The sequence below is a fragment of the Procambarus clarkii genome, chromosome 8 (assembly GCF_040958095.1).
Source record: "Procambarus clarkii isolate CNS0578487 chromosome 8, FALCON_Pclarkii_2.0, whole genome shotgun sequence".
Taxonomy (NCBI): Eukaryota; Metazoa; Arthropoda; class Malacostraca; order Decapoda; family Cambaridae; genus Procambarus; species Procambarus clarkii.
In genome coordinates this window covers 54085780-54106988 of record NC_091157.1, presented here as the reverse complement: position 1 = coordinate 54106988, position 21209 = coordinate 54085780, and the positions used below count along the sequence as shown (strand labels likewise).

General features: G+C 43.7%; 1 protein-coding gene across 1 annotated transcript; it reads right to left on the bottom strand.

The window, feature by feature from the left end:
- Positions 1 to 115: 115 nt before the first annotated feature.
- On the bottom strand, positions 116 to 20970 carry LOC138361613 (F-box DNA helicase 1-like). The gene is made up of 8 exons (XM_069320843.1): positions 20735 to 20970; positions 19611 to 19697; positions 12531 to 12672; positions 9519 to 9593; positions 9108 to 9236; positions 3517 to 4452; positions 3220 to 3317; positions 116 to 206 (listed from the first exon to the last, which is right to left on the bottom strand). Exons 1-8 carry the CDS (start codon positions 20968 to 20970, stop codon positions 116 to 118), a joined length of 1794 nt encoding a protein of 597 aa, XP_069176944.1.
- Positions 20971 to 21209: the final 239 nt, after the last annotated feature.

Genomic DNA, 21209 nt, shown 5'->3' with positions numbered 1-21209 from the left:
GTCAGGTGCTAGTCTGCTGTGCTATGAAGGTCAGGTGCTAGTCTACTGTGCTCTGAAGGTCAGGTGCTAGTCTACTATTATCTAACACAGTGCAGTCACAAACCCAATATGATAACTATGATTCAACAGAGCAGAAGAAGTTGTCAAACACATGCAGCACATTCATACTGAAACGAACATACAAGTCATAAATACTCATACTCTGCCTAAATAAAAGAGAAACAAAAACAAGTAACACATAGTGGGCCAGCCAGAGGCTTAAGGCCTATGCCAGAATAACACTGAAACAAATAAAAATAAAAATGTGTTAGTCTACTGTACTTTGAAGAGTAGGTGTTAGTTTATTGAGCTTTGAAGGGCAGGTGTAAGTCTACCGAGCTTTGCAGGGCAGGTGTTAGTCTACTGTGCTTTGAAAGTCAGGTGTTAGTCTACTGTGCTTTGAAGGTCAGATGTTCGTCTACCGAGCTTTGAAGGTCAGGTATTAGTGTACTGTGCTTTGCAGGGCAGGTATTAGTCAACTGTGCTTTGCAGGGCAAGTGTTAGTCTACTGTGCTTTGAAGGTCATGTGATATTATACTATGCTTTGAAGGTCAGGTCTTAGTCTACAGTGCTTTGAAGGTCATGTGCTAGTCTACTGTACTTTGAAGGTCAGGTGCTAGTCTGCTGTGCTATGAAGGTCAGGTGCTAGTCTACTGTGCTCTGAAGGTCAGGTGCTAGTCTACTGTGCTTTGAAGATTAGATGCAAGTCTACTGTGCTTTGAAGGTCAGGTGCTAGTCTACTGTGCTTTGAAGGTCAGGTGCTAGTGTACTGTGCTTTGAAGGTCAGGTGCTAGTGTACTGTGCTCTGAAGGTCAGGTGCTAGCCTACTGTGCTCTGAAGGTCAGGTGCCAGTCTACTGTGCTTTGAAGGTCAGGTGCTAGGGTGCTGTGCTCTGAAGGTCAGGTGCTAGTCTACTGTGCTTTGAAGGTGAGGTATTAGTGTACTGTGCTTTGAAGGTCAGGTATTAGTGTACTGTGCTCTGAAGGTCAGGAGTTAGTATACTGTGCTTTGAAGGTCAGGTGTTAATCAACTGTGCTTTGAAGGTCAGGTGTTAATGTACTGTGCTCTGAAGGTCAGGTATTAGTCTACTGTGCTTTGAAGGGCAATTGTAAATCTACGGTGCTTTGCAGGTCAGATGCAAGTCTACTGTGCTTTAAGGTCAGGTGTTAGTCTTCTAAGCTTAGAAGATCAGGTGTTAATCTTATAAACCTTGAAGGTCAGAAGTGAGCCAACTGTGCTTTGAAGGACAAGTGTTTGTCTACTAAACTTTGAGGGTCAAGTGAGAGAAAACTGTACTCTGAAGGGCTGGTGTTAATCTACTGTGCTTTGAGTTGCAGGAATTAGTATATTTAGCTCTGAAGGTCACGTATTAGTGTATTGAACTTTGAAGATAACTTATTAATCTATTGATCTTTGAAAGTCAGGTATTAGTCAACTATGCTTTGAAAGTAAGTTGTTAGTCTATTGTGTTTTAATTGTTGTCTTAGTCTTCTCTGCTTAGCAAGTACGGTTTTGGCTACTAAGATTTGAAGATCATGTGTTAGTCTACTAATCTTTTGAAGTTAGGTGTTAGTCTACTAAACTTTTGAAGTTAGGTGTTAGTCTACTAATTTTTTGAAGTTAGGTGTTAGTCTACAAAGCTTTCAAGGTCAGGGATTACTCTACTCTGATTTGAGGGTCTGGCGTTAATCTAATAATTTTTTAAGTTTCGATGTGAATCTGAGATTTCAAAGGTCAGGTAATAGTCAACACAGTTTTTAAGGTCAGGTCTTAATCTTCTGATTTTGAAGGTTGTTTATTAGTCTACTGAGCTTTGAAGGTCTGGTATTAGTTTACTGAGCTTTGAAGGTCAGGCACTAGTTTACTTTGCTTTGAAGGTCAGGTATTAGTTTACTGAACTTTGACGGTCATTTAGTAGTGTAATGTGCTTTGAAGATAAGGTGTTTGTCTACTAATCTTTGAAAGATCATGGGTTAGGCACCAAAGCTTTGAACAATAGATTTCAGTCTACTGAGCTTTTTAGGTCAGGAAATAGTCAACTGAGCTTTAAATGTCTGCTATTAGTCTGTAGACCTTTCTAACATAATAATTACCCATCTCATTGCGTTCTCGTTGTAGAGGGTTGATTCGTGCTGCTTCCCAGTGATCAACCTTAAGCGGGAGGCTCGAGCAAAGATTTGCATTTCACCACTTCTATTCCAGTGATTCTGAAACATAATATTATTCATGAAGAAAAATATATGAATTTCAATAGAAGAATAAAGGTAATTAAAACAATAATATTAATGCTTTGTTAGTTGATGCACCGCTAACAACTCACACACCATTAACAACTCAGAGCACCACCAACAACTCACAGCCTCACTAACTCACAGTACAACTAACAACTTGATGCCCAAGTAACAACTCACAACACAACTTACAAATCACAGCACCTCTAAAAACTTGATCCCCACTAACAACTCATAACACCGCAAATAGCTCACAGCACCAATAACAACTCACAGCACAACTAACAACTCACAGCACCGCTAACAACTTGATGCACCACTAACAACTTGATGCACCACTAACAACTTGATGCACATCTAAGAACTTTAATGTTCCTCTGACAACTTGATGCACCACTAACAAATTGATGCACCACTAATAACTCACAGCACCACTAACAACTTGATGCAGCACTAACAACTCACAGCACCACCTAACAACTTGATGCACCACTAACAACGTTATGTACAATTAACAACATAATGCCCCACTAACAACTCATAAACACCACTATCACCTCACAACATCACTTAAAACTCACTGCACCACTAACATCTCACAGCACCACTAACAATTCACAGCACCACTAACAACTCACAGCACCACTAACAACTCACAGCACCTCTAACATCTCACAGCACCACTAACAACTCACAGCACCACTAACAACTCACAGCACCTCTAACATCTCACAGCACCACTAACAACTCACAGCACCACTAACAACTCACAACACCACTAACAACTCACAGCACCACTAACAACTCACAGCACCTCTAACATCTCACAGCACTAGTAACAACTCACAGCACCACTAACAACTCACAGCACCACTAACAACTCACAGCACCACTAACAACTCACAGCACCACTAACAACTCACAGCACCACTAACAAATTGTTTCTCACCTGGTGAGGCTTGTGACTACTGCGTTTGTTGCACACCCGTCGCACATATATCCTCCGGGAAACCGGTAACCTTTATCAGATATGTAGTATGACAGTGCCTAAAAATTATATACAAAATTAAGTATATTCAAGATTATGTGACATCTTTCTCCTATATAAGAAATATAATATGTCATGTATCATTACTATTTTCAAGTCCGGCAATTATATATTACACAAAATTACCACTTAATATATATAATACCTTTGAACAAAAATCATGACAAGAGTTTATTAAAAAAGTGATTGCGAGGGTACCTTAATTATGAGCGGGGAGGGCGAGGGGGTGACGGGGGCGTGGCACCACAGACACACAACGCTCTCCTGGACGCTCTTCCTCGCTACTAACACGTCCAGCTCGTCATGGGCGGAAAGGAGGGCATAGAGAACCGCATTGTTGATGGTTAAGAACTTCTTGGCTCGTGTCGAGGACACATACGCCTGCCTCAACATTTCATCATTATATGCATATAAGTCATGTAAGTTGAATAATGGGTTAATAATGCCATCTGTCAATATAACCCAGTCCCATTCAAGTCCTTTGGCCATGTGAACGGTACTGAAGCATATATCTGCCTCGGATGCCTCTGTGTTGCACCTCTGAGTAAGCAGAGTCACGTGATAGGGTGTCCTACTCCCACTGTAATGGAACATATTAATTTTGGAAAGTAGCTCCCGGTCTTCACACGTTTTAGCAAAGTTCGTAAGGTCGGCTATGGTTTCGAATTTGGCCACTAATGGATTCTGAATATTTGCTGATTCTCTTGTGGCAAGACCCTCCTGAATTTGATTTAAATTAAATATGTCCATAACATCGTCATATCCATACTTACTCAATCCACCAGCAAATGTCATGGATGCTGCAATGTACTCTTTATCCTCACATATCTTCGTGGCTATTCTATAAAGTTCCGTATTTGTCATAGCTATATAAGCCCTTTTGAGTTTTGAGCTTGGGTCAAAAAGTTTAGGATCTGGAGCATGGACAAATGAGTCTTTTTTTCTTGCTCCGACGACAGTCCGGTGGGGAACCAATAGGCGAGCCTCCAGAGCACATTGTGCTACATATGACACCTCCGGTCCGAACCTGAAGGACTGGCTGAGGGAAAACTTGTGAGTGGCTGTCACCTTATCCAGGGCGCTGACTGTCCCTCCGAAGAAGCGCAGCTGTTGGCAAGAGTCTCCCACAAACACCTGAAACATAAACAACAACACAATTCAATGACAACTGTCACCAGATGAAAATCTGCGCACAATAGATATATATGAAATATCACCCAGTACCAAGTAAATGAAGGGTGACGGAGTATAGAGTTGATGACAGCCAGCACCACATCATAGAAGGGTGACGGAGTATAGGGTAGATGACAGCCAGCACCACATCATAGAAGGGTGATGGAGTATAGGGTAGATGACAGCCAGCACCACATCATAGAAGGGTGATGGAGTATAGGGTAGATGACAGCTAGCACCACATCATAGAAGGGTGATGGAATATAGGGTAGATGACAGCCAGCTCCACGACAAGGAAGGGTGACGGAGTATAGGGTAGAATACAACCAGCACCCGTTAAGGAAGGGTGATAGAGTATTGGGTGGATTAGAGCAAACACCACATAAAGGAAGGGTTACGTATTTTAGGGTAGATAATAGTCTGCACCACTTCAAGAAAGGGTGACGGTGTATAGGGTAGTTGACAGTCAGCACCACATAAAGGAAAGGTGACAGAGTATATGGCAGAGTATATTGCCAGCACCGCCTAAAGGAAGGGTGATAGAGAATAGGGTAGTTGGCAGCCGACACTAAGGCAACTAAGGGTCATGGAGAATAGGGTATATGACAGCCAGCACCACATCATGGAAGGGTGACGGAGTAAAGAGTAGATGACAGCCAACACCACGTCATGCAAAGGTGATAGGATAAATGACAGTCAGCACAGCGTAAACGAAGGGTGACAGAGTGTATGGTAGTCGACAGCCAGCACCACGACATGGAAGGGTGATGGATTATAAAGTAGATGACAGACAGCTCCACTTCAAGGAAGGGTGACGGAGTATAGGGAAGATGAGATCCTACACCACATAAAGGAAGGGTTATGAAGAATAGGGTAGATTGACAGTCAGCACCACTTCAAGGAAGGGTGATAGCTTACAGGGTAGATGACATCCAGCACCGGTTAAAGGAAGGATGACGGTGAAAAGGTTAGATGACAGCCGGCACCACATCAAGGAAAGGTGACAGAGCATATGTTAAATGACAGGAGCTCCACGTAAAGGAAGGGTGCCGGAGAACAGGGGAGATGATTACCAACACCACGTCAAGGAAGAGTGGCAGAGTATAGGGTAGATGACAGCATGCACCACAGAAAGGAAGGGTGATGGAGTATAGGGTAGATGTCAGCCAAAACCATGTAAAGGAATAATGATGGAGTATAGGGTAAATGATAGCTACCACAACGTAAAGGAAGGGTAACGGAGTATAGGGTATATGACAGCCAACACCACGTAAACGAAGGGTGACTAAGTGTAAGGTTGACGACAGCCTGCAACATGTCAAGGAAGGGTGGCGGATTATAGGATAGATGACAGGCAGCCCCACGTCAAGGAAGGGCAACGGAGCATAGGGTAAATGTCAGCCAGCACCACGTTATGGAAGTTTAAAGGAGTATAGGGTAGAAGACTGCCATCGCCACGTCAAGGAAGGGTGACGGTGTGTAGGATAGGTGACAGCCAGCACCATGTTGGAAGGGTGACGGAATATAATGTTGATGACAGCAAGCACCACGTCAAGGAAGGGTAATCGAGTATAGCATATATGACAGTTAGCAATACGTCAAGGAAGGGTGACGGAGTTCAGGGTAGATGACAGTCAGCACCACCAAATAAAAGGGTTAAGGAGTATACAGTAGATGACATCCAGCACACCATAAAAGAAGGGTGACGTAAAGAAGTAAAGAAAGTAGATGATTGCCAGCACCCCGTCAACGTTGGGTGACAGAGTAGATGACAGCCAACATCACAGAATTTAATAGTGGTGAAGTATAGAGTAGATGACAGCCAGCACCATGTAAAGGATGGGCGACTGATTATAAGGCAGATGACAGCCAGCACCATCTAATACAAGGGCTAAGGAGTATACAATAGATGACAGCCAGCACCACGTAAAGGAAGGGTGACGGAGTATAGGGTAGATGAAAGCCAGCACAACATAAAGGAAGGGTGACGGAGTATAGGGTAGATGAAAACCAGCACAACACAACGGAAGAGTAACGGAGTATAGGGTAGATGAAAGCCAGCACAATATAATGGAAGGGTGAAGGAGTTTATAATAGATGACAGCCAGCACCACGTAGAGGGTGCTGTGTGAGAATGTAGGATAGTGGGCAGCTAGCATCACGTAGGAGAGTGTGGGGCACTGGGCAGCCAGCATCACGTAGGAGAGTGTAGGGTAGTGGGCAGGCAGCATCAGGTAGAGGAGTGTAGGGTAGTAGGCAGCCAGCATCACGTAGGAGAGTTTAGGGTAGTGGGCAGCCAGTATCACGTAGGAAAGTGTAGGATAGTGGGCAGCCAGCATCACGTAGGAGAGTTTAGGGTAATGAGGAGTTAGCATCACGTAGGAGAGTTTAGGGTAGTGGGCAGCCAGCGTCACGAAAGAGGGTGTTAGAAAGTGTATGAAAATTGGAAGCCAGCATCATGTCTCCTCTCCGGCATGCCTCCTCAGACCTCTCACTCGACAATCTCTCCGATCTAAATATAACTCGCCTGCCCTCTGTCCACCCTCCTCAGCAGTTCTCCAGCTGTTTTCCTTCTCTCTCCAGCGTCGTCGTTCAATGCCCTGACCCCTGACTTGTCTGCCATCCTTCTTTCACTCTCACCCGCATCCCTCCTCTCTCCTCCAGTCCTCTTCCATTCTCTCTTTTCTCACCAGGTCCCTCACTCATCTCCCTTCTCTCCCCAGCTGCTCTACCCATTCCCTTGTCTTCCCTGCTGTTCTTCCCTCTCCCTTATCTCTCCTGCCGCTATTCACTGTTCTCTCCCATGATGCTCGACCCTCTTAGATCTCTCCCCTGCTGCTCTACCCTCTCCGTTCTCTCGCCTGCTGCTCTACCCTCTCCGTTCTCTCGCCTGCTGCTCTACCCTCTCTGTTCTCTCCCCCCTGCTGCTCTACCCTCTCTGTTCTCTCCCCCTGCTGCTCTACCCTCTCTGTTCTCTCGCCTGCTGCTCTACCATCTCCGTTCTCTCGCATGCTGCTCTACCCTCTCCGTTCTCCACCCGCTGCTCTACCCTCTCCGTTCTCTCCCTTTTTGCTGCTCTACCCTCTCCGTTCTCCCCCTGCTGCTCTACCTCTCCGTTCTCTCCCCTGCTGCTGCTCTACCCTCTTCGTTCTCTCCCTGCTGCTGCTCTACCCTCTCCGTTCTCTCCCACTGCTGCTCTACCCTTCCGTTCTCCACGCGCTGCTCTACCCTCTCAGTTCTCTCCCTTTCTGCTGCTCTACCCTCTCCGTTCTCTCCCCTGCTGCTGCTCTACCCTCTCCGTTCTCTCCCACTGCTGCTCTACCCTCTCCGTTCTCTCGCCTGCTGCTCTACCCTCTCCGTTCTCTCGCCTGCTGCTCTACCCTCTCGTTCTCTCCCCCCTGGCTCTACCCTCTCTGTTCTCTCCCCCCTGCTGCTCTACCCTCTCTGTTCTCTCGCCTGCTGCTCTACCATCTCCGTTCTCTCGCATGCTGCTCTACCCTCTCCGTTCTCCACCCGCTGCTCTACCCTCTCCGTTCTCTCCCTTTTTGCTGCTCTACCCTCTCCGTTCTCCCCTGCTGCTCTACCCTCTCCGTTCTCTCCCTCTGCTGCTCTACCCTCTCCATTCTCTCCCCCTGCTGCTCTACCCTCTCCGTTCTCTCGCCTGCTGCTCTACCCTCGCAATTCTCCTCCTGCTGCTCTACCCTCTCCGTTCTCTCGCCTGTTGCTCTACCCTCTCCGTTCTCTCCCTGCTGCTCTACCCTCTCCGTTCTCCCCCTGCTGCTCTACCCTCTCCGTTCTCCCCTGCTGCTCTACCCTCTCCGTTCTCTCCCCCTGCTGCACTACCTTCTCCGTTCTCTCCCTGCTGCTCTACCTTCTCCGTTCTCACCCCTGCTGCTGCTCTACCCTCTTCGTTCTCTCCCTGCTGCTGCTCTACCCTCTCCGTTCTCTCCCACTGCTGCTCTACCCTCTCCGTTCTCCACGCGCTGCTCTACCCTCTCAGTTCTCTCCTTTCTGCTGCTCTACCCTCTCCGTTCTCTCCCTGCTGCTGCTCTACCCTCTCCGTTCTCTCCACTGCTGCTCTACCCTCTCCGTTCTCCCCCTGCTGCTCTACCCTCTCCGTTCTCCCCTTTTTGCTGCTCTACCCTCTCCGTTCTCCCCTGCTGCTCTACCCTCTCCGTTCTCTCCCTCTGCTGCTCTACCCTCTCCGTTCTCCCCCCTGCTGCTCTACCCTCTCCGTTCTCTCGCCTGCTGCTCTACCCTCTCCGTTCTCTCCCCCTGCTGCTCTACCCTCTCCGTTCTCTCCCCTGCTGCTCTACCCCTCTCCGTTCTCTCGCCTGCTGTTCTACCCTCTCCTTTCTCTCCCCTGCTGCTCTACCCTCTCCGTTCTCTCCCCTGCTGCTCTACCCTATCCGTTCTCTCCCCTGCTGCTCTACCCTATCCGTTCTCTCCCCTATCCGTTCTCTCCCTTGCTGCTCTACCCTCTCCGTTCTCTCCCCTGCTGCTCTACCCTCTCCGTTCTCTCCCTTGCTGCTCTACCCTCTCCGTTCTCTCCCTTGCGGCTCTACCCTCTCCGTCTCTCCCCTGCTGCTCTTCCTCTCCGTTCTTCCCCTACTGACCTTCGCACAGTGTTGGTTGAGGAGGATATCCAAGACGGCATCATTGATGTCCTCTGCTCCGTCGACCAGCAACACGTCATACCCCTGGATACGAGGCTTCGTTAGCTGCCAGGCCTTCACCAGTCCGTCCTGTTGACAACACACAGCCGTCACACGTGCTCGCACCACAACATTTATATAAATGGAAAACATACCATCTGTCAGTTGGGTAACAATGGGAAGTATGCGATCCATCAGTGTTATTAAATTGGAAAATGTCACAAAGTTTCCCAGTTTTCCAGTACACCTCTCCTGGCTGCTGATTTCCCATTTCAAGAAAGTGGATTACAACACTGTCAATAACACACCTGTGTCATGGACACCTGCAGCCTGGCCGAGCACTTGTTACAACACTGTTCATAACTCACTCACCTGTGTCATGGAAATTTGCTGCCTCTCCCAGCACCTGTTCATCTCCATCCACACTGACTCGGCAAGTGACAGGACCTGACAATACAAAATTCAAATATAAACACAAAGTACATCGCAGATCAGTTATCGTCACTGTAACTACAGCGGAACATAATGCAATAGTTCTGCACTTGACCTTGCATCTATATGTGAAGATACAGGAAAATATTCTCCTCTAGCGCATGAGGGCAGTATGATCATCTAGTGATTAAACTTTCCTCCCACGTGGACACAAGAGCGTGTCCGACGGAGTCCACTTTAAGTGGACTTTCACTTTCAGCCGGGAGGCTGAAAGTGTTATATTAAATTAATTAACTTAAATTAAATTAGTTAAGAGAAACATGATTCTCTAAGGGAAGTATGTACCTCTAGGGATGTATGCTTCCCTAGCGCTTAAGGGAAATATACTCATTTGGCACTCAGGTGAAAGTATGCTACTTTGTTACTTAGGGAAAATATGCCCTCTTAGCGCCCAAAGGAAAATATGCTCATCTAGCATCCTAGGGTAAGTGTACATCACCAGTGATTCCGGGTAAGTGAAAAGTTCCCCTCCAGTGGAAAGTTGTAGCCAGTATTCCTCTCATGTGGGAAGATGCAACCAATATTCCTCTTAAGTAACGAGCTCCAAACCACATTCCCAGTAAGTTGCAGCCAGCATGCCTTTTATATGAGGAGCTACAGACTACATTCACTTTAAGTGATGTTTACAGACCACATTCATTCACTCCTCATGTAGAGAGTTGCAGCCAATATTTCCTTCAAGTGACAAGTGAAAAAATACACCAAACATTCCCCTCAAGTGCATAAATACAGCAAACATTCCCCTCAAGTGCATAAATACAGCAAACATTTCCCTCAAGTGGCCAGTTGCAGCCAACATTCCCTTGAAGTGGATAAATACAGCAATCATTCCCCTCAAGTGGAGAAATACAGCAGATATTCCCTCTAAGTCGCGAAATACAGCCAACATTTCCTATAAGCAGAGCTAAAGCCAATGATCTTCTCAGATTGAAAATTGCAACCAACTTTGCTCTCGTTGCACCCGACGACCTGCCATGTTCTGTAGTGTTGGTGAGAACCACAGCACCGAGGACCCTTACTCAGCCGGAGTGTGTTCCTGTTCCACATTTACTTCTTGTGGTGTTCAGATTGCTGGTGTTCAGATCAATAGATTCACGACAGATGATACGGCAGGCCGATAGACGGACGACATGAGACTCTCCACTCTATTCCACAATGCTTGGGAGACCAGTGGGGAGTTTAGTGTCCTTTATCTTGGTATTGGGATTCCATTTTAGTGATTGCAAAAAGGGAACAAGAGTTGCAATGATTATTGCATTCAAGTGGAGAGCAATAGTCCGCATTCCTTTTCAAGTGGTAGAATAAACAACATTCCCTTCAAGTCGAAAGTTATAGCCAAACTTTTCCCTTAAGGTGAGAGTTACAGTCAACAATTCACTCAGTTGGGAGAGTTACAGCCAACATTTCCCTCACGTGGAGAATTATATTCAACATTCACCTCAAATGGAGTTACCAACACAATTTCTGTTTTGTACTTGTCTAGTAGGTCAGTGAAACAGTGAGATGAGAGTTACCTTTATACATAACGTTTCGTCGTTTAAGGGATTAATCCAGACTAACATAGCATCACGTATGTCTGCTACAACTCATACCTTCTCCCCATCTGAGGAAAAAACCTCATCTTTTCTTTGTCACATAATATTATTTCATTAAATCAACAATGAGTTCGCAGTTGTCAAGGTTGTCTTTACTGTATACATTGATGCATTACTTGTACTACCGTTGTGTCTCTTTGCTACTTCCTGAATGCACTAAATGCAAAAAAAACAGTTGCTTTCTCTAATGTCAGTGGAGTCCTCTTGAGGTGATACCCCGTCAACAATGTGTCAACACATCTTGCCTTGACACGCACTGGACCAACACGTTAACTTACCAGCACAACAACATATTGGACTAACCTCAACATGTACTGAACCTGTATTTTATATTACAAACTCACCAACATATCGGACTAACCCTCAACATGGACTGAACCTACACACTATATATTACAGACTCAGCAATTATTAGACTAACACTCAACATGGACTGAACCTTCACATTATATTGCAGACTCATCAACATTTTGGATTAACCATTTACATGGACTGAACCTACACTTTATATTACAGACTCGCCACATATTGACTAAACTTCTACTTAACTGAACCTACACATTATATTACAGACTCAACAATATATTGGACTAAGTTTCTACATAGACTGAACCTACACCTAATTACAGACTCAACACCACGTTAGACTATCCTTCAATATGGACTGAACCTACACATTACATTACAGACTCACCAACATATTGGACAAACCATCCACATGGACTGAGCTATACATTATTTTACAGACCCACCAACAAATTAGACTAACACTCAACATTTACTGAACCTACACATTATATTAAGGACTCACCAACAAATTGGACTAACACTCAACAGGAACTGAACCTACACATTATACTACAGACTTAACACACATATTGGACTAACACTCTACATGGATTGAACCTTCATATTATTTTACAGACTCATCAATATATTGGACCTAACACTCAACATGGGCTGAGCCTACACATTATAATGCAGACTCACCAACATATTAGACTAACCATCTACATGGATTGAACCTACACATTAATTTACAGACTCACCGATATACTGGACCTTACGATCTACATGGACTGAACTTAGACATTATATTATAGGCTCACCAGCATATTGGATTAACACTTTACATGACGGAACCTACACATTATATTACAGATTCAACGACATATTAGACTAACCTTCCACATGGACTGAACCTATACATTATATTACAGACTCACCAACATATTTTACTAACACTTAACATGGACTTAACCTACACATTATATTACACACCAACAATTGGACTAACCTTATATCGACATTCGTCCGTCAGGGTCTCAATTTCCCAAATATGGCGCGTGTCGTTGGGCACGTGCTGCAGGGTGATGTACTCGTTCGAGGAACTCATGAAGCAATCAATAGTTCTTCTTACCAAGTCAAGAGTCTTAGAGCTGTAAGTTGTTGGAGAAGTGTACAACACTTATTAGGACAGTTTACACAAGTTATTGACAGATTGTACACAAGTTATTGGCAGAGTATTCAAAAGTTATATGAAGAGTTCACACAAGATATTGAAAGAGTGTACACATATTATTGTAATAGTGACACAAGTTATTGGCGAATATTCAAACGTTATTAGAGAATATTCAAACGTTATTGGGGAATATTCAAACGCTATTGGGAAATTTCCACACGTTATTGGCGAGTGTACAAAAGTTTTTTTTTTTTTTTTTTTTTAGATATATACAAGAGTTGTTACATTCTTGTACAGCCACTAGTACGCGCAGCGTTTCGGGCAAGTCCTTAATCCTATGGTCCCTGGAATACGATCCCCTGCCGCGAAGAATCGTTTTTTCATCCAAGTACACATTTTACTGTTGCGTTAAACAGAGGCTACAGTTAAGGAATTGCGCCCAGTAAATCCTCCCCGGCCAGGATACGAACCCATGACATAGCGCTCGCGGAACGCCAGGCGAGTGTCTTACCACTACACCACGGAAACTGTTCACCACGGAAATATTGGAATGTGTACACAAGTTATTGGAAGTGTACCAAGTTGTTGGAAGAGTGTATACAAGTTATTGGAATAGTGCAAAACAAGTTATTTATTACTGTACTGCGATTATAGCCACCAGGCAGCCCTATAGAGTAAGTGTAGCCACCAGTCATCTCAGTACTGTGATTGAAACAAGCAGGCAGCCTGTAGTGTGAGTGTAACTATCTGGCAACCCTTATAGTGTGAGTGCACCCACCAGGCAGCCCTGTAGTGTGTGTGTAGCCACCAGGCCGCCCTGAAATGTGAGTGTACAATCCAGGCAGTCTTGTAGTGTGGATGTAGCCACCAAGCTGCCATGTAATGTGTAATAAAGCTGCCCTGTAGTGTGATTGTAGACCCCATGCAACTCAGTAGTGTTCTTGTAGCCACCAGGCAGCCTTGTAGTGTGACTGTAGTCACCAGGCCACCCTGTAGTGTGAGTGTAGCCACCAGGCTGGGCTGTAGTGTGAGTGTAAGCCACAAAGCTGTTCTGTAGTGTACCTTGTAGCCTCCAGACAGCCCTGAAGTATGGATGTAGCCACCAAACTGCCCTGTAGTGAGAGTCTAGCCATCAGGCAGCCCTGAAGTGTCAGTGTAGCCACCAGGAAACTTTGTAGTGAGATTGTATCCAATAGGTAGCCTTGTTCCACTAAACATTTTCCCGTTTTCAAAACGTGCTTAAAACGACATTTCATTGTTTTGGGTACGTTTTAAATTACATTTAATATACATGTTTTTAGAATTTAAAAGTACACGTATAAAACATGAGGTCATAACGTTTTAATAAATGTTTAAAATGTTATGCGATAACGTTTTGGAGCAGAAGTTTTTAAAATGATAGTTCTAATTTTTATTTATTGCAATTATTAGGAAAAATTATCTTTATTGCATTTAGAAAAATGAAGAGAGGGAGGAGAGAGATACAGCAAAATAGAGAAAGAGAGAGATGGAGACAGACAGATAGGAGAGAGATATAGAAGAGAGAGAGAGCTTAGAGGGAGAGAGAGAGAGAGAGAGAGAGAGAGAGAGAGAGAGAGAGAGAGAGAGAGAGAGAGAGAGAGAGAGAGAGAGAGAGAGAGAGAGAGAGAGAGAGAGAGAGAGAGAGAGAGAGAGAGAGAGAGAGAGAGAGAGAGAGAGAGAGAGAGAGAGAGAGAGAGAGAGAGAGAGAGAGAGAGAGAGAGAGAGAGAGAGAGAGAGAGAGAGAGAGAGAGAGAGAGAGAGAGAGAGAGAGCGAGAGAGAGAGAGCGAGAGAGAGAGAGAGAGAGAGAGAGAGACAGCCCCGTTCCTGTGCTAGGTAAGTCCACTACGGGCTCATCATAGCCCGTGCTACTTGGTACTAGTTCTGAAAAGCTGAATCTAAAACAACAACAGCAAAAAAGTCTGAGTGTTGTCACCAGGCAGCTCTATATAGTGAGTGTAGGCTCTGTCGTTATTGTTTAAGATTCATCTGCAGGGAACAAAAAGTTCCAAGTAGCACGGGATATGGTGAGCCCGTAGTGGACTAACCTAGCACAGGAACGGGGCTGTAATGTGTAGCCACTAGACAGCCCTGTAATGTGAATGAAGCCACCAGGTAGCCCCTGTAGTGTGATTGTAGCCACCAGGCGACCTTGCAGTGTGAGTGTAGTCACAATGTAGCCTTGACGTATGAGTGAAGCCAACAGGCAGCATTGTGGTGTGAGTGTTGCCAACAGGCAGCCTTATAATGTGAGTGCAGCAAACAAGGAGCACTGAAATGTGAATATAGCCTCCGGGCAGCACCTTAATGTGAGTGTAGCCACCAGGGAGCCCTGTAATATAAGTGTAGCCACCAGGGCGCCCTGTAATATGAGTGTAGCCACCAGACAGCACTGAAGTTTGTGTATAGCCACAAGGCAACCTTGATGTGTGAATATAGCTACCAGGCAGACCTGTAGTGTGAGTATAGGTACCAGGCAGACCTGTAGTGTGAGTGTGGCCACCACGCAGCCCTGTAATGCGTGTGTAGCCATCAGGCAGCTCTGGAGTGTGAGTGTAGCCACAAGGGAGCCCCTGTAGTGTGAGTGTAGCCAAATGGCAGCTCTGGAGTGAGAGTGTAGCCACAAGGGAGCCCTGTAGTGTGAGTATAGCCACGTTGCAGCTCTGGAGTGTGAGTGTAGCCACAAGGGAGACCCTGTAGTGTGAACGTAGCCGACCAGGCAGCCTTGAAGGTTGAGTGTAGCCAAAAGGGAGCCTTGTAAAGTGACTGTAGCCACCAAGAACCCTTTAGTGTGAATGTTGCCACCACGCAGCCTTGAAGTAAGAGTAGCCACCAGGGTGCCCTGTAGTCTGAGTGTAGCCTCTAGTAGTGCAATAATCTAGTGTATTACTCTAGTAGTGTAATAATCTAGTAGTGTATTACCCTAGTGGTATATTAACCTAATTGTGTAATAACAAAGAGGTGTAATAATCTAGTTTAATAACCTAATGTGTAATAATCTTTTTTAATAACCTAATGTGTAATATTCTAGTAGTGTAATAACATAGTGGTGTAATAATATAGTTGTGTAATAACCTAGTGGTGTAATAATATAGTAGTGTAATAACCTAGTGGTGAAATTATTTAGTGATGTAATATTCTAATTGTGTAATAACCTAGTGGTGTAATAATATAGTAGTGTAATAACCTAGTGGTGAAATTATTTAGTGATGTAATATTATAATTGTGTAATAACCTAGTGGTGTAATAATATAGTGGCTTAATAGTTATATATAATTTATAATATTTTAAATAAAATCCTAGTGCTTTAAAAACCTAGCTGTGTAATAAACAAGTAATGAAATATACTAGTAGTGCGACAACCTTGTGGTGTAATAACCTAGTGGTGAAATACCCTAGTGGTCTAAAAACCGAGTTTAGTATTAACTTGGTTTTGTAATTTCCTAGTGGTATAATGCACTAGTGTGGTAATAACCCTAGTGGTGTAAGAACCTTGCGGAGAAATACCAAGTGGTGTAATAAGCTAGTAGTGTAATAATCTTTTGGTGTAATAACCTTGTGGAGTAATAACATAATGGTGTAATAACCTAGTGGTGAAATAATCTAGTATTGTAATAATTTAGTGGAGTAATAACCTTGAGGTGTAATAACCAAATGGAGTAGTGGTGAAATAAGCTGGTGGTATAATAACCTAGAGTAGTAATAACCTATTGGATTAATAACCTATTAATGTACTAACCTCGAAGTGCAATAACCTAATTGAGTAGTAACCTAGTGGTGTAATAGCCAAGAGGTGTAGTAAGCTGGAAGTGTAATAACCTAGTGGCATAATAATTGGCGTAATAAGCTAGTTGTGTAATAGCATAGTGATGAAATAACCTAGTGGTGTAATAGCCTAGAGGTGTAGTAAGCTGGAAGTGTAATAACCTAGTGGCATAATAACCAATTGGCATAATAAGCTAGTTGTGTAATAGCATAGTGATGAAATAACCTAGTGGTGTAAGAACCATGTAGAGTAATAGCCTAGTGGTGTAAGAACCATGTAGAGTAATAGCCTAGTGGTGTAAGAACCATGTAGAGAAATAGCGTAGTGGAGTAAGAACCATGTAGAGTAATAACCTAGTGGTGTAAGAATCATGTAGAGTAATAACCTAGTGGTCACACACAGAGATCACACTAACGTGATGCATCAAATGAAGAAATCCACAAGGGCAGTGACGAGGATTCGAACCTGCGTCTGGGAGCATCCCAGACACTGCCTTAATCGACTGAGCTACGACAGGGTAAAATGGGTTGAAACCGAAGTTGTACTGAACTTACTGGATCCCGTAGCCTTTCCGAGGCACAAACCAGGCTTTTACACAATCCCCCCCCCCCCCCCCTGCACCCGAGCAGAATGGATTTGTTCAACCTAGTGGTGTAATAATCTATTGGTGTAAAATCCTGCTGGTGTAGTAACCTTGTGGTGTAATACCCTAGTGGTGTCCAGCATGTATGACAGCTGCTTGTACAGCTTAATAGTGACACACAACATGTATAGCTGGAAAAACCCTTTCCAGCTATACAACCGGTATAGCTGAAAAAACCATTATTAATAACCATCTATTAATAACCATAAAACCATCTATTTGCTTAATAACCTAGTGGTTTAAAACCTACTTTTGTAATAAACCAGTGGTGAAATACCCTAGTGGTCTAAAGAACGAGTTTAGTATTATCTTGGTTTTGTGGTATAGTGGTATATATAGTATTATACCCTAGTGGTATAATACACTAGTTGTGTAAGGGTGAGAGGGTGTGTTAGCCGGAGCTCCTGAGTGTAGTTATATTATCATAGCAATATGGAAGTTGTAGTGAGGGACCTGATGACTCTAGTTGGAACCCTGAAGACAGAGTTGGACTCTTTACGGGAGGTACTACAGCTGAAACGACAACAAGAAGAAACGAAGGAGACCAGTAGTAAAAAGATCTCGTCTTGGAAAGTTGTAAAGTTCAGGGGAAGAAGAAGACTTTGATAAAGCCGCCTACAGACACCCTAAGAACTTCTAATTCATTTGTCATATTGGAGGACGAGTGCTGTGGTGAGACTGCAGATCACGCGAAAGGGAAAGCAATGAAGCGCAGGCCCCTCAGAGAGTAAAGGAAGTACCTAAGCGAACTTTAGTTGTGGGAGATTCCCAGATATGATATTTGGATAGAACGTTTTGTGCTAAAGATTGTGAATATCAAATAAATGTATTAAAACTATTTCGCACAGATAGATATATTAGACGAGGAGGGGAGTAGCCATATATGTTAGGGACAATTTGAAATGTAGTCTCAAAGAAAGTTTTCAAAACTGAGCCACATATAGAAACTATTTGGATGGAATTAAACGAAAAAGCAAATAATATTATAATAGGAGTTATATATAGGCCACCAAATTTAGACAGAATGGAAGCAAAGCATCTATGGGATGAAATATCTAGAGCATCTATATCTAACAGTATTTATGTCATGGGTGACTCTAATTTTAGTGGAATAAACTGGTTAAACAAAACAGGGAATATTGAAGCAGAAGATTTTCTAGAATTAATTGACGATTGCTTTCTTGCGCAACACATAAAGGAACCAACGCGGGGAAATAATATTTTAGATTTAGTGTAAACTAACAGGGAAACACAAATTAAGGACATCGAAATAGGGAGTGAGCTAGGGAACAGTGATCATGAAGAAATCAGGTTTAGCATTGAATGGAATATATCTGTAGGAGAAAATTCTGTTAGTGCCTGACTTTCGAAAAGCTGATTTCAATAGCCTAAGAAATTTTTTGGGTCAAATAGATTGGAAAGTCTTGGGAATAGGGTGTGGGCCTGTCTTGGAGCAAGACGTGAACCCAGCGATAGGTGACGTAAAATGGGTTTTTCGATGTGGATTCAAAATATATAACCTATTTAAAAATATTCTAAGCAAAGCCCAGGAATGTAGTATACCATATAAATTGAATAGATTGAATACTAATAATCCAAAGTGGATAACAAAGGATCTGAGGAACCTTATAGGTAAAAAGAGAGCGTGGTACAAAAAGGATTAAGAATTGGGAAGTCAGTTTAGAACAGGAATTCGTACAACTGGTTAGAAATACTAAAAAAGAGATAAAGAAAGCAAAAAGAAACTTTGAAGTTCGCATAGCAGAGCAAGCGAAGACAAATCCTAAAGGGTTTTTCCAGTTATACCGGTTGTATAGCTGGTTTTTCCAGCTATACCGGTTGTATAGCTGGAAAGGGTTTTTCCAGCTACACATGTTGTGTGTCACTATTAAGCTGTACAAGCAGCTGCCATACATGCTCGACATGCAGTGTATCACTGCTAAGCCGTACAAGCAGGTGTCATAAGTGCAGGACATACAGTGTGTCACTGTTAAGCCGTACAAGCAGGTGTCATACAAGCAGGACATACAGTGTGTCACTGTTAAGCCGTACAAGCAGCTATCATACATGCCGGACATGCAGTGTGTCACTGTGAAGCTGTCATACATGCAGTATATCGTTAAGCTGTATATGCAAGATATACAGTGTGCCACTATTAAGCTGTAATAGCAGCTGTCATTCATGTAGGACAAACAGTACGTGTGTCCCTATTAAGCTGTACAATCAGCTACTATACATACAGGAGAGGCAGTGTTTCACTCATAAGCTATACAGATAGCTGTCATACATACAGATAATTAATTCCAAGGGAGTTAAGTGTCCAATGACTTAAATGATCAACATGAAACATAATATTATACCAGACTTTCACACATCAATTCTCTAATGTTTGTGATGACATTTAAATTAGACATTGAGAAAATAATGTAGTAATTTAGTGACCATATTTCAACACATCCTACTGTTCATTGCCTTTGCTGGTCTTACCTGGTTTTTGACTGGTTACATAAGTCGATGAACTTAGATGTATCAATCAGACCAAATGTGTCCTCCAATTTATTAATTGACGAAAACCTGAAAAACAAAAGAACAAAACATTATTGAATAATAATTTCTTCCAAACCAACCATAAAGATTTGTTGCTCTTTTGAAATCCCTAATCCAAACACTGAAATGTCAGATTTCTTGAAATATTAAGATATATTTGTTTTGTCCGTCACATTGATGAAGACTGGTGCGGGCGAATAGTTTCCTCATGAACCTGGAGAACAGCAGGAAGTTGCTTTAGTACAACTGCCATCAACTGTAGATCAGTCAGGTTCGTATATGACTATTACATTTCCAAGGCCAAGAAGAGAGACGGAGTTAAGATCAAACACGCGACAACAGCACTGCCAAGTGTGAGGTTCAGATAATCTTAAACCAGCACCAGAACTTTAGTTTGAGGCTCTAGTGTGCGTGTAGCCACCAGGCAGCCCTAAAGTGTGAGTGAAGCCGCCAGGCAGCCCTATAGTGTGAGTGTAACCACCAGGCAGCCCTATAGTGTGAGTGTAACCACCAGGCAGCCCTATAGTGTGAGTGTAACCACCAGGCAGCCCTGTAATGTGAGTGTAGCCGCCAGGCAGCCCTATAGTGTGGGTGTAGCCACCAGGCAGCCCTATAGTATGAGTGCAGCAACCAGGCAGCCCTATAGTGTGAGTGTAGCCACCAGGGAGCCCTATAGTGTGAGTGTAGCCACCAGGCAGCCCTATAGTGTGAGTGTAGCCATCGGGCAGCCCCTATAGTGTGAGTGTAGCCACCAGGCAGCCCTATAGTGTGAGTGTAACCACCAGGCAGCCCTATAATGTGCGCATAGCCACCAGGCAGCCCTGTAGTGTAAGTGTAGCCACTAGGCTGCCTTGTAATGTGAGTGTAGCCACCAGGCACCCTGTAGTGTGAATGTAGCCACCACACAGCCCTGTAGTGTGATTGTAGCCACCAGGCAGCCCTGTATTGTGAATGTAGCAACCAGGCAGCCCTGTAGTGTGATTGTAGCCACCATGCACCCTGTAGTGTGAATGTAGCCACCGGATAGCCAAATAGTATGATTGCAACCAGCATGCTCAACTTACTTTGTTCCAATTTGTGCTAAAGCCATAGACTGAGCAGTGTTCACCGTAACATTGATGGGGAATGTTTGTGAACATTGTTCTTCGAGTGACTTAGTGGGGACAAGCAGGAGAAACCTTGTGTGTGGTCGCTCTTGGCACAACCTCCGCAGGGTTGTAGTCTTGCCTGCTCCTGCAAAGGCGTCGATCTTCACAACCTGGACAATAATTATAACATTATTCACAAACTGGACAACCATCTTTAATGTCATTGACAATTAGCATATCTATTATTCTAGGTTTCAGACCCTAGACAACAAATTAAAAATATAATTCATAACCTGAACCACCAGTTATAACATAATTCACAGCCTTACAACAATTATAACATCCTCAAAGTTCAGGCAATTATTATATCATCATTCACAACCTTGACAACAATAATACAATCATTCACAACATGGACGGGAAATATAACATCCATTGAAACCTGGACAAC

Excerpts from the sequence above, each read along its gene's own strand:
- LOC138361613 (XM_069320843.1), bottom strand. The coding sequence starts at position 20,970 with ATGGTTGTCCAGTTTGTGAATAATGTTATAATTATTGTCCAGGTTGTG. Across the intron at positions 9,594-12,530 it reads CGGACGAATGTCGATATAAG|GTCCTGTCACTTGCCGAGTC; the intron begins GTTAGTCCAATT and ends TTGTATTGTCAG. Across the intron at positions 207-3,219 it reads GTAGTCACAAGCCTCACCAG|GCAGAGTATGAGTATTTATG; the intron begins GTGAGAAACAAT and ends TCTTTTATTTAG.